Source organism: Podarcis vaucheri (genome assembly GCF_965113315.1).
Source record: "Podarcis vaucheri genome assembly, chromosome: 4".
NCBI classification, from domain to species: Eukaryota; Metazoa; Chordata; class Lepidosauria; order Squamata; family Lacertidae; genus Podarcis; species Podarcis vaucheri.
The window spans coordinates 72,181,779-72,194,712 of NC_138762.1; the positions used below are offsets into that span (position 1 = coordinate 72,181,779).

At 38.9% G+C, this 12,934-nt stretch overlaps 1 protein-coding gene across 1 annotated transcript in view; it reads left to right on the forward strand.

Moving 5' to 3' along the window:
• Window positions 1–12,934, forward strand: part of PUDP (pseudouridine 5'-phosphatase) — a 64,003-nt gene that overhangs the window by 24,508 nt on the left and 26,561 nt on the right. The window contains exon 3 of the mRNA XM_082220161.1: window positions 4,200–4,429. Within this exon, the coding sequence (XP_082076287.1) occupies window positions 4,200–4,429 (230 nt within the window). The remainder of the gene's footprint in view (window positions 1–4,199; window positions 4,430–12,934) is intronic.

Here is a 12,934-nt window from a genome sequence, read left to right on the forward strand (position 1 = left end):
TGACTAAGTGCCTCTTACACGATATTCTCTAGATTGCTAATTTTAGCCTATCAGCCCTATCGGATAGGAAATGCAGAGAGACAGAGACAGAAAGAGAAAGTAAGTCTGATTGGTCAACAAATAAGAACATGATGGAAGTTCAATGTTCCCATATTTTGTATAAAAAGGTAAAGGGACCCCTGACCATTAGGTCCAGTCGTGACTGACTCTGGGGTTGCGGCACTCATCTTGCTTTATTGGCCGAGGGAGCCGGCGTACAGCTTCTGGGTCCTGTGGCCAACATGACTAAGCCGCTTCTGGCAAACCAGAGCAGCGCACGGAAACACCGTTTACCTTCCTGCCAGAGAGGTACCTATTTATCTACTTGCACTCTGACGTGCTTTTGAACTGCTAGGTTGGCAGGAGCAGGGACCGAGCAACGGAAGCTCACCCCTTCGCGGGGATTCGAGCCGCCGACCTTCTGATCGGCAAGTCCTAGGCTCTGTGGTTTAACTCACAGCACCACCCGCGTCCCCATATTTTGTATAAGCCTTCATATATAGGTATTGTTATTGAACTTATATCCTTCCCTTCCAAAGGAGCCCAGGGCAGCAAACACATCCATGTTTTTGTTTTTTAAAAACTTACTAAAACAGTTAACAGATTTAAAATCCTTTCATACCCACCCCGTCGCGGAGCTCACCCCGTCGCGGGGATTTGAACTGCTGACCTTCTGATCGGCAACTCCTAGGCTCTGCGGTTTAACCCACAGTGCCACCCGCGTCCCTTATGGACCTTATAGGTATATAAATGTCATTTGCACATAACAAAATATGTATTTTATCAAAGTAAATGTTGAACTGAAATACAATTAAGAAGTATATTAATATTAAAAAATGGGGGGGGGGGCACCCAAGAGCTAAGCTATAGCGTGTTTAGCTTATACATAAATCTGGCACTGGAAATCAGAATTGCTTTTGTAAAAGCAAAACAAAACCTGCTTTTCTTATTTAAAAAACCCACTGTGTCCGTCCCCCCCCCCCCCGCAGTGAAATTTAAATTTAATGGAAACATGTTGAAGTCTATTTTGAATCATTGACACATTATAAAAGAAAGTTGGTCAAAACCAGGTTTTTTAAGAAAATGAAAGAGAAACCTGGAAGATCCATGTAAATAGATGAGGTCTGCAATATAATCAGTTTTGATTATTTGTGACTGCTAAGCAAACAAGGCAGCTATTGATTGTTGATCTCATGTTATGCCCAATAACTACAAGCCCTTTCTAGAAATCTCTTGGCACTTGCGTGCTGCTGGATTTGCTCAGAAATCCACGCATTTCAGAATTCAGCTGCCCCCAACTACCCAGATAGTGCAAAAGGCAGATGGGGCCGTATGATAAAAGTTCTGCATTATGTTCCTAGGTAGTATACAGGATATATTTAGTTGCATACCAATATTCTAAAATTGCTACAGGAGCTAATTAGTATCCATATTTGGTTGAAAAATAATATTGTGGAAAACTTGACTGGAATCATTTATTTAAACGGGCATGATTTAAATCAACCCACCCTGGCATTAATCAGTTATGTTTTATCCCCAACAGCTTCACAGATACCACAGTATTTGAGAATACCTTAAATGTTTAACACAGACCCGCTTGACAAGAAAAAAGGTGGAAGGGTTTAAATAAATTCTAAGTGATGTGCAGACTGCATCATTTTTCATGTATGTATCCTGAGGCTTTATGTAGTAATTCTTTTATCCTTTCACCTGGGTTTGTGAAGTCCCAAGTGGAAAGACTGGTAAACATTTGCTAAACTATTGCTGTTTTGAATAAAAGTGATAGTTTTTCTTTCAAAATAACGGTTGGCAAGGAAGTTTAATGACCTCTGTATAGTGTCACTGCATTAATTATAGTCTGCAGAGAGGGTGAAATGCCTCCTAAACATTCCCCTCCTCCTTTTTAAACAAAAGGGACCGACCTGGATTTTCTACTGTCAAGACATGCAATTGGATTTAAACTTATCTTGCTGTTTTGGAGGGCCCCAGAAAGCATACTGATATGCATTGCAACATTAAAAACAAGGACAGACCAGTTGCTAGAAAAAAGCTTATAATACTAGCATTTCAATAAATTTATGTCATATTGTTGAGTAGAAGTGGTATATGAATATGCTGGCTAGTTGACAGACATAATGTATGAAGCAGTGAGTGATTGTAGTGGTTGTGCGAAAGTAGTGGTGAATGAGATTGCGTGAGTGGTTGTGCAAAAAGTTGGTTTGTTGGAATTTTACATTTTGTTGCTGTGTAAAGCTCTTCGACCTTATAGTGATATTGTGTTTAAGTATACGATTATATTTCAGTTTTTTATGTGAATAATTTGACACGTTTTTTATTGTGCGTACTGTGTTTATATATGTATTTTATCAATTGCGAACTGCTTCAAGATTTTCAGGTAGCAAGCTGTCTGTATATGGAAATAATACATAAATGAACACACATTTTTTGTGCATGCTTTGCAGTGTAATGCTGTGCATTCCAAATCAAAAGAAAGCCCCACTGAATTGAGGAGCCCCATATGTATCCTTAATATCAGAGGATAAATGCAAATACATTGTGGAAAGCAAAATATGTAAATATGAGAAGCGTTCTCACCAAAATAATTGCTGCTATTTGAGTTTCAGTGGACTAGAAAGAGCAGAAGCACCAGGGGAAAAATAAAGCCACAAGAAAAAGTTTAATTTGTGTTATTTTATGTATTTTTCAGAGCTGTCAAATGGAAAATGCTGAATTATTCCTTTCTGAAAGCTTCTATTGTCCCATGATAAATACTTCAATTCTGTCAGGATTTTTTTTTTTTAAATACATCTGTGTTCAGAGTTCTAAATTTGGCATGTGACTAATTATTGTTTAAAGTTCTTGAGGTTTATATATTTTGATCCTTTCAGCTTTATTAACTACATCAGACCTACTAAATATGCATTACGTCCCTTCCTTTTATTTGGTTTTTTTGGCCAGAAGTTCATGTATTACAGCACAGTTCCTCTTATTCTACATATGTCCTCTCTGCATACTATCTTGATTTTATGTAGTATGATGCACTTCGTGGTTTCTGTACACCTGCAAGGATGTGCAGTAGAAAACTTTCCTTTTTTACTTTCCTGTTTCATATTCAAAATTGTTTTTGCTATTTCTTTTTTCATAAAAAAATCCATCACCTTTTTTAAAAAGTTCAGATTTAGTTCATTTGTACTGTGTATTTCTACTTGCTAAACAGAAGCAATACTATACTGCTGAAATCAGCTTGTAGGGACGAAAGTTTCTGTTGCTTTAAAGGTCCTTGGGGGCATTTGCTCCATCAATTTTTGGGCTACGAACTCCCTCCCCCTGTGCAAGTTTATTGAGACAGACTCTCCATTGACTTAGGGATTAACTGATGTATGAGAAATGTAGCCCACCAGGGATTCTTTCTGTGGAGGGGGCATTTTTCCACCACTAGCAGCCCTGGGGACTACAAAATTTTTTTTAAAAGCCTATGCAAGACTAGAGAGATGGAACTTCAATGGACAAGGACTAAAATAGATGGGCGAAGGGTGGTACAGCCAGTGAGGATGTAATGTCAGTGGCAGAAGGTGCAGCCACATGTTCCCCCTCACACAGTTAAAATCCACACAAGGTTGTTGTCGTTTAGTTGTGTCCAACTCTTTGTGACCCCATGGACCAGAGCACGCCAAGCACTCCTGTCTTCCACTGTCTCCCGCAGTTTGGTCAAACACATGTTAGTAGCTTCGAGAACACTTTCCAACCATCTCGTCCTCTGTTGTCCCCTTCTCCTTGTACCCTCCATCTTTCCCAACATCAGGGTCTTTTCCAGGGAGTCTTCTCTTCTCATGAGGTGGCCAAAGTATTGGAGCCTCAGCTCCTTCCAGTGAGCACTCAGGGCTGATTTCCTTCAGAATGGATAGGTTTGATCTTCTTGCAATCCATGGGACTCTCAAGAGTTATACAGAGTTATACAGGAGGCAGCAATGAAAACCATCCCACACAAGGTACAAACACCCAAATTATCAACCATTAGTCTTTTGATGAAGGCAGGAAAGAGAACTAACTAAATCAAGTTCAGAAGGTGGGGTGAACAACTCCAGTAAATCTAGCTCCTCTGTTTTTGCTCAAACAAGTGTATTTTAACACTTTCATATATATATTTTTCTGTTTCACAGGTGTTGAAAAACTAATCCGCCATCTACATCAACACAACATACCCATAGCTGTTGCCACCAGCTCATCTCGGGTGACATTTGAAATGAAAACAAGTCGACACAAAGACTTCTTTAATTTATTTCATCATATTGTGTTGGGAGATGACCCTGAAGTGAAGGCTGGCAAGCCAGAGCCTGATGTGTTTTTAGTCTGTGCAAAGAGATTTAACCCTCCTCCGCCTCCAGAAAAGGTAGGAATAATCATAGTAATAAAAGCGGCAGTGTATAATCCCAGGTCATGCTTTGATTTTCATTCTTTATATAATATAGTAAGTTCTATGTGAGATTTGATAGCAACTATAAAAAAAATAACAAGTGGGAAAGTATTGGCAAATATTCTATTTCTTCATTGTGTATAATGGTTTGCAATGCAAATGTGTATCGATTTGCTGCTGTACACTACAAATGAACAGGAGTGTTTTAAGTGTGTCCAATATATTTATAAATCTGGGTGCTAACTGTTTGGACACCAAGTTTTCCACCTGCAACATTTGAGCTCTTGTGTATGAGTGCAAGCAATCTCTTCTAAATGTTCAGAATAGGACATTTTGTAACACGTTTCATGATGTTTCTGTTTTGAGTGTTGAACGTGACATGATTTCTGTATGTCCTATATCTGAAACAGAGTAAAGACATTTGCCTCCTGAGCCCAGCAGTAAAGAAGCAAAATGTAAAATTGGGTTTTCAAATGGGCAACAACTTCATTAGCTGTAACTTTTAAAAGTATTTGTGATTGATTAGATGATAGATACTAAATTTCTGTTCTACAGTGTAGGTTTCAGTTGGCTGAAGGCAATATAGTGCTTTCAACATGGTGGACTCAAAAATCTAATCAGCCCCTTACCAGCAGGGCCGGTAGTCAGGGATTGGGGTATCTAGAGGGCACCAGACTGGCTGCCACTAATTCAAGATGTCGAACCAAGTCTCCTCACCCCTTTCTAGGCAAGTGTTGTCCCTGGTTTGGGGCTTCTTATAGTTGGAACAAGGTAGCCCTGGGCATGTCAACCCTGCCCCACGGTGCTTGAAACAGTATGAAGCTTAAGTCTAAAACTCATTTTACTTATTTATATAATCCCTTGAATAGATTGCTTTAAACTAGGGTTTCCCCAAACATGGATCTCCATTTGTTTTTGGACCACAACCCCCACCATCCCTAGCTAGCAGAACCAGTGGTTAGGGATGATGAGAACAGCTGGAGACCCAAGTTTGGGAAACTGCATTAGACCAGAGAGCTGAACTGAACCACTGAATGCAAATGGGCACTAAATAAAGGCATGTTCTCCATTCCAAACCTTTTTATTTGTATGCCTCTGGATGCATGTTTTGCAAGCTGTGTGTAATGGGCTAACTTGTGCTGCCCTAATGCAACTCTCGTTAGTTGTATCCATTAAAACTTCCTTACAAATACATTTCCCACTTTAAATTTTAAATCGAGTGCAAGGCTTGGTTTGTAATATGGAAGGTTTTCCTCCAATATTTTTCACTGCCTCAGTTTCACAAGAGCTTGTCACTATTGAGTACTAAGAATTAGCAGAAACTGGCAAATCGTAAACCTAATGCAGGGCACTGCAAGGAAGAAGCAGTTGTCTAACATGGTAGCAGAACTGAAAACTGCATTTTCATGTGCTCCTTCACTATTTTTACCTTATTCATATTCAGCATAAAACTGTACAATTTGTTGTATTCATTCCCATTTTAAAGATAAGAATTGAGGCACTTGGGCTTAAACCACATGAATATCAGAGTTCTGGATACTCTACTCCAACCCAAAGCAACCTGGAGTATGCTGTGTATGAGCTGAAGAAAATGGCTTTTGAACCATTTTGTGTCCTTTTTCAACTTAAAATTTCCCACTTCAAGCGGTTTTTTTACCTATAGGGAATTAATATGAAAGCCCCATGTCTTTTCCCCTTGGAGAAAAAACCCTACCAGTTTTGAGCTGTCAGTGCAAAGTTTCTCTCCCTAGTTTGAGACTTATTTCCCTTTTCCAATGCAACGCCTCATTCCACAACTAAATGCCCAACAGAAGAGTTATTCAAAGCTTTGTAGGTTATCTTTGTACCTGGCACTGACTTGTGTTTTAAAGCTTGTGTTCATCATCATGCTCATGCCTCATTCCCAAAGCCCAGCAGCTCACTTACCCAGCTTGGGAAGACAGTGTGAGGGCATCGAATGTTGCCAAGGGCCACCAAAAAAGGTCTCAAGGGTCATGTGTTGGACCACCCTGATCTAAACTGACTCTGGAGGCATTTGCAATTTATTTCGATTATAAGACTTTCAGCTACAAAATTCCTCACCTCCAGCTGGCCTGCTTTTTATTTATTTGAGTGGTTGGATGAGATATTGCCTGTATTGAAAGCAATTTAACCATTGGCCTAGGTTCTGTTATATATCCACAATACGTCAGCCATTGTTAAAGCGAAAATATGGTCAACATTGCCATTCTCTTAGGTACTAGTGGTGATGTAAGGAAAGAGTTACAATTTGCTTATATTCTTTGGGGTGCCCCTGTCAAGGGGGGCGAATGTGCTTGCGCTCGTCTTGATAATATATCAAGCAGCTGGTAAGGGACTTGATGAAATATGAGGCAGAATACTAAATTACATTTTGTAACCCTCTTCCCCCTCTACGTGATGTGGGTGTGAAAGCATGCAGTGGTTGGTATAAAACATTACATTCAGATTAGCAGGTCGCTGGAGATATGCTACTAATTGTTTTAGGGAGCTCATTACATGTATTATCGCATATTATCCATAGGAAGCTGTGGAGGGAGGGTGGGGAAAGAAAAAAAGAGAGAGAACTTTATTTCATGATAAACTACTCACTGAGTTGTGTTTTTCCTCTTTCCAAGGCCCTTAGCACTTCTGGCATTGCCAACAGAACAATCATTGAATAGTTAGGTTTAATTTACAGGAATTCTCTCATAAAATGTTTTAAGAGGTGCTCTGGGTTGTGGCAAGCAATGAATTAATCCTCTTCTTAAAAAGATTCAGGGTATTGATCTTCCCTCAATAGCTGAAGTTGCTTTTTTAATTGCCCCAGTGCTTGTCATAACTGCGCATCTCCACAAGTTTAGAACAAAGGCCGACTAAAACAAGGAATTGCTCTGTAAGCGTTATTTTTATTGTTCTCTTAATTTATTATTCCAGAGGGGTCTGCAGAAAACTCAGAAAGGCCAAATGCATTTTGTTTTGTTGCCGTAGCCTTTATTTTAAGACCTTTTTTAAAAAAAGGGATTTCATATTGCAAAAATTTGCTTTTAAAAGTATCCTGATATTTGGGTTTCCGTGTTTCTCTCTTACTTGTCTGCAGTTTATGAGGTGCCAAGGCTATATTTATTATTATTGTTCTATATTACTGTCTCTCAGTTGGCAACAAAGCCGCATACACGGTATAGTTTATTAACACTAACAAACTATTTATTGCGTAAAGAGGGCAAAGTATCTTATCTTATATTAGTTCAGTAGACAGCAGCCATGAATATAGTGCAATTATAAGCTGATTGTAAATTTGTAATTTATAAAGTACTGTTTGATGGCCAAATGTGTCCTAGGCTTCAGTTTTATGAAACCTGGGAAATTCTCTTTGCTATGTACTGTATATATGGGGAAAGCCTGAAATTTTTCATAATGGGATTTGAATAATAATAATAACAATAATAATAATTTGAATAGTTGTAATAATAATCACCGAAGAGCCCAGAGATTTTCCTTGTTCCCATTTGTGTAATAATACCTGATCCATCAAACCCTTCACCTTAATACTATTATCTGTGAATCAGATTCAAGCATGAGGTCATAAGTAATATGTTTTGGGTGGCTGGTCCCCAGTTATGGAACCTCCTCCTATTCTGGGGCCACCAAAATCCAAGCTAGAGAAACCTGCTTGTTTGGCCAGGGTTAAATCAGGGAATAAATATCATGGATTTTAAATTATATTAAACTTTATTTAGTTTTGCTGACAGCGTAGAGGCATTTGTTTTCCCACCCGAACAATTCTTTTGTGTTAGATGAGTTCTAAATATAAAAAAATAAATAACAGCACAGTTTAAACCATGCCTATGCAGGGGTCCCTTTACCTTTATGCAGACCTAAATCCTATTGAATTCAATGGGGTTTAATCCCAGTAACTGGGATTAGGATTGGAGCCCCCTTCCCTAAGACTAAACCCTACTTTATTCTGCTTGCATTGTTACACATTATTCAGTTTTTGTGTTTGTATATAGATGTATATATAAATATCTGGATCTGTATAGTTGTATATGCAAAATATTTGTACAAATCCTGAATCAAGATCTGAAGCAGGGCCACTTAGGAAAGATTTGGGGCTTATCTGAGCTGAAGTGGGATCTTGAGGCAAAGTCCTGCAGAGATTTGTATGTTTTAAAAACGCTGTGTATCGTGAGTCTGAAAAACCGAAACATTTTTTTCAATCTTACTTTATAAGGAAAACACAAGAGTGAAGGGAGGGAATGCTTTTTAGTGACCTAGCATCTAATTGAAGGGACCATATCTTGAACTTTCCCACTACAGAACTTTGAGGAAGGGATGTTAAAGTATCAACTTGTTCTTGTCTGTTCTGTGCTTTTTTCTTTTTTCTAGTTATGCTGCTTGTTTGGCAAATGCTAGATCAGGCTTCCTCAACCTCGGCCCTCCAGATGTTTTGAGACTACAATTCCCATCATCCCTGACCACTGGTCCTGGTAGCTAGGGATCATGGGAGTTGTATGCCAAAAACATCTGGAGGGCAGAGGTTGAGGAAGCTTGCCTCCTGCCTCTGTGTCACATGCCTCTATATCCCCTTGAGTCAAATTAGCTTTGGGCTTCTCCTCAACTGGCACCAAGAGTCACAACTAAGTCTAGTCCTTGCTCCCATTCTTCTGAAAATTTACAGATTATTTGGATCCTCAGCTGTTGAGCAGAGGGTTGATTCCGAGCAGGGAGGCACCCCTGATCTTGGTTGGGAGAGGAGATACAAGGAACAGGATCCAGGGTGGGGTTGGTTCCCAGGTCAACCCAGGGCGGGTTAACCCCCCTCCACCCCCACTCTCTGTTGGAGCCATGAGACGGATTGTTGCAGCGGGGAGCTGTGCACAGCCTATTAAATTCTGTTTCTCTCTGACTTTGGTGACTTGAAGGGTTAATTTTGTGACTTTTCCTGTTGATGTCTGTTGTTGATTTTGTGCATAATTGAACATAACTTTGTGGCCATGATTGATTTGATTGATTTTATACTTTTGGAGGAAGGTCAAGTTACAAAATGCCTCAACGAATATTTGCAAGACTTCTATTTGCAAATAGAAAGCCTCTACCAATTCCTAGCCCTGGCCTGTTGACTCCCTGAATTGCCTTATGTCATGCTGTGCTTTGGAGCTAACAGAGGTGCAGCTGCTACCTGCCCCCAAAGCCCAGCAGAATACAAAAAACACCCCTCTAAGTATCACAGAGCATGAAAGACCTCTCTCAGTCAGCAATCATGCATGTCAGGGAATGTGGGGGCTGGGTGGGTGGCAACCAAAAAACGTTGGTTATTGAAACAAGCAAAAATATGTGGATTTTGGTTATGTTGGGTCGTATTTGTGTTGCGTATTTTAGATATATTTTTTCTAAAATTCTATCAATCTGTTGCTTTCCTAGCAGAGTTGTTAAGATACACACAAGGAAGAAGAGAGACGTGAAATGGTTTAAACCACCTCTTTCTAAACAATAAATGTTTTTGAGCAAGGAAAGTGTTGTTTCTCAAAACAGTTTTTAAAAGATCTAAAGTTCCTCTTTCACCCAGTTGTTAAAAACAGAAGCAATCGCTATGACTGATCCTTCGATTCACCATGCGAGACTAGTATGTGATTTTTTGCTTTGCGTAAAGCGATTACTGGGAAAGCACTTCAGGCTCAATGCCACTCCAAGGATGAAGAAATTCATCTGTGAAAGTTTTATATTCTAATAAAAGGATTTTGGTGTCGGTACAGAACAAAACCTTGGTGTATAAGAATAGTAGCTTTAGGAGCAGAGCAGGTGTTGGAAGAACAAGGGATACCTGTACTTCAATATAGTTGATATACATGTTCATTATTCAAAATACTGTGCATGATGTTCTTTAATTGCTGCATGATGACCTAGGGATGGCCTACGGGTACCTATTTCAATATATCGTCTCAATCCTCTGCATGCTTACATAGAAGCAAGAACTTGGGTTGCTTCTGTGATGTAAGAATTGCTACCACTTGGCTTTTTCCCATACTCTGAAAGTTATATGACACAGATTCCCTGGTTCTATTGATTTCTCTTCCAAATAGGTATGTTTAGGATTACGTTGTTAATATGCCCTGAAAGCAGGCCTCTAAAATCAGAGTGGATGCTGTATTAGAAATTCTGAAAAATATAATTCAATTTATTTTAATATGTACCTTGTGCATTGCATTGCTTTTGTGTTTGCCATCCCTCTCAGAACTTTCCTATTATAGAAATTGCTTGTTTCAAGAAGAGAAACCTGAGTTTAGCCCCCTTAAAAGACAAGACTGGATGTACTGTTTATAGAGCAATAAATGTGCTAAAATGAACTGCAATTGTGTATGTTCTAAAATTGCTTTTTGTTTTGACAGGTTAATAAATCTAAATTGAAAGTCTGAATGACTAGAGATATTAAAAGCTTGCATAGCCTGACAAAACAACAATGTTTGCTACTCTTTTTGTGTTTCTTAATAAATACACCACACAATAACATTTCCATTACTATTTGCAGAGCTTCCGCCTGATTTGCAGTTTTGGTACAGAACACCAGATGACATTAATTGGCAAACTCTCTTAAAAATACTGCTGTTCTTGAACACCCAGATCACACATATTCAGTACAGATGTTCAAATGCTGACCTTCTGTTGACATTATAAGGTCTTTCCAGGATCAGTTGTGTTGTGAACTGTAAAAAAAATTAACTCTACCAACCTTTCAGAATTTGACATTACCTGTTCCAAAGGATTTGTTTTTGTCACTGTGTATGCATCTGTAGGAATGGAATTGTAACACATTTCGAGTGGAACAGAAGAATAGATCAGGAGTTTTTATTATTATTAAGGGGGAGGTTGCACCAGTGTTATAAAGTTTGCTTCCATTTATGCTTTGCAACAAGTTGTTTTGTTTGGGGTTTTTTTTTGTTTTGTTTTTTAGCTACAAACACTTCATTTCCACCAGAAATAGAGCAGCTTGAAAAGGTGAAATAAGAAATGCTATATGTAAGTGGTTTATAGGGTTGTACTGCTGATGATTGCATGCTTAAATTGATTAGATTAATCCAAAGCTTTTTTAAAAAAATTAAATAGTGGCGGTGACTAATTGAGAAAAAAGTACTGTTCACACAGTGCTGCATGATTGCTACTAATCTAATATAGCTTTAAAGGAATTAACAGTGCAATTCTGTACATATCTACTCACAGTTCAATAGACTTTATCCAAGGTGAGTGTGCATAGGATTTCACCCTTAGCCCAAGGTGTTAAACCAGTATAAGTTTTTCCCATGATTTAGGCACCTCGTATTAAAAAGTGTGATCTAATCACTTGCTTTAACAAGGCCAGTTTCTGTTGCTGCTGTTATTTAGAGCATGAGTATACAATCGGTTTCCCCCAGGGGAAATCTTTCTTTGAGATGACATTGCACTGCAGAATATCTGGGGCTGGGAAATGAAACAGATTTATATGTTGGAGACAGAAGTACAGGAAATGCAAAGTTGGTGTTCAGTAAATGTTTCTCCTGTGGTTTTATATTTCCTTGCATAGTGGTACATTTATAAGAATGTGTAATTACAGGACAATGCTGCCTTGTGGTCACCTTGCTCTTAGTCATTTTTGTATCAATTCTGGCCATAGAAGAAATCCTAGACAACTGATGTTGTCACTGTGGTCAAAGCTCATGTATCGTTACTATGAAGAATATTGCTGAATTAACGTATTTTTCGCTCTATAGGATGCACTTTTTCCCTCCTTAAAAGTAAGAGGAAATGTGTGTATGTCTTATGGAGTGAATGCAGGCTGCGCAGCTATCCCAGAAGCCAGAACAGTGAGAGGCTTCACTGTGCAGTGATCCTTCTTGTTGTTCTGGCTTCTGGGATTCAGAATATTTTTTTTCTGTTTTCCTCCTCCAAAAACTAGGTGTGTCTTATGGTCTGCTGCGTCTTAGTCTTATAGAGTGAAAAATATGGTACTTTGTAGGTAAACTGCACAGTGATACTAGGTTGTGTCATTCTTGTGGAGGACTGTAGCTTTGGTGGTGGGAAACCTCTGCTGGGTTAGCTCAAACAGTGTAAACATCCCTTCTTACACAAAGCAAACCTCACAAAAAAGCTTCCACATGTGAATCATAGAATCATAGAGTTGGAAGGGATCCTGAGAATAATCTGCAATGCTGGAACTCCCTGCAGTGCTGGAATATGCAGTTGTCCCATAGGGGATTCAAACCAGCAACCTTGGTGTTATCTGCACCAAGCTCTAACCAACTGAGCTTTCCAGCTCATGCTTTGCTTTCTCCTTGAAAAAGCTTATACATAATTTTATTTGCTACAAGCTTTAATTGTTTTGTTTCATGTATCGGATTAAATGCACTGCAGCTGGAAAAGTTTGTTATAAAATGATAAAAATTCCGCCCTTAAATGCTGCTAGAATAACATTTGTTTTTTTTAAAAAAAACAGAAACACTAGCACTGCTC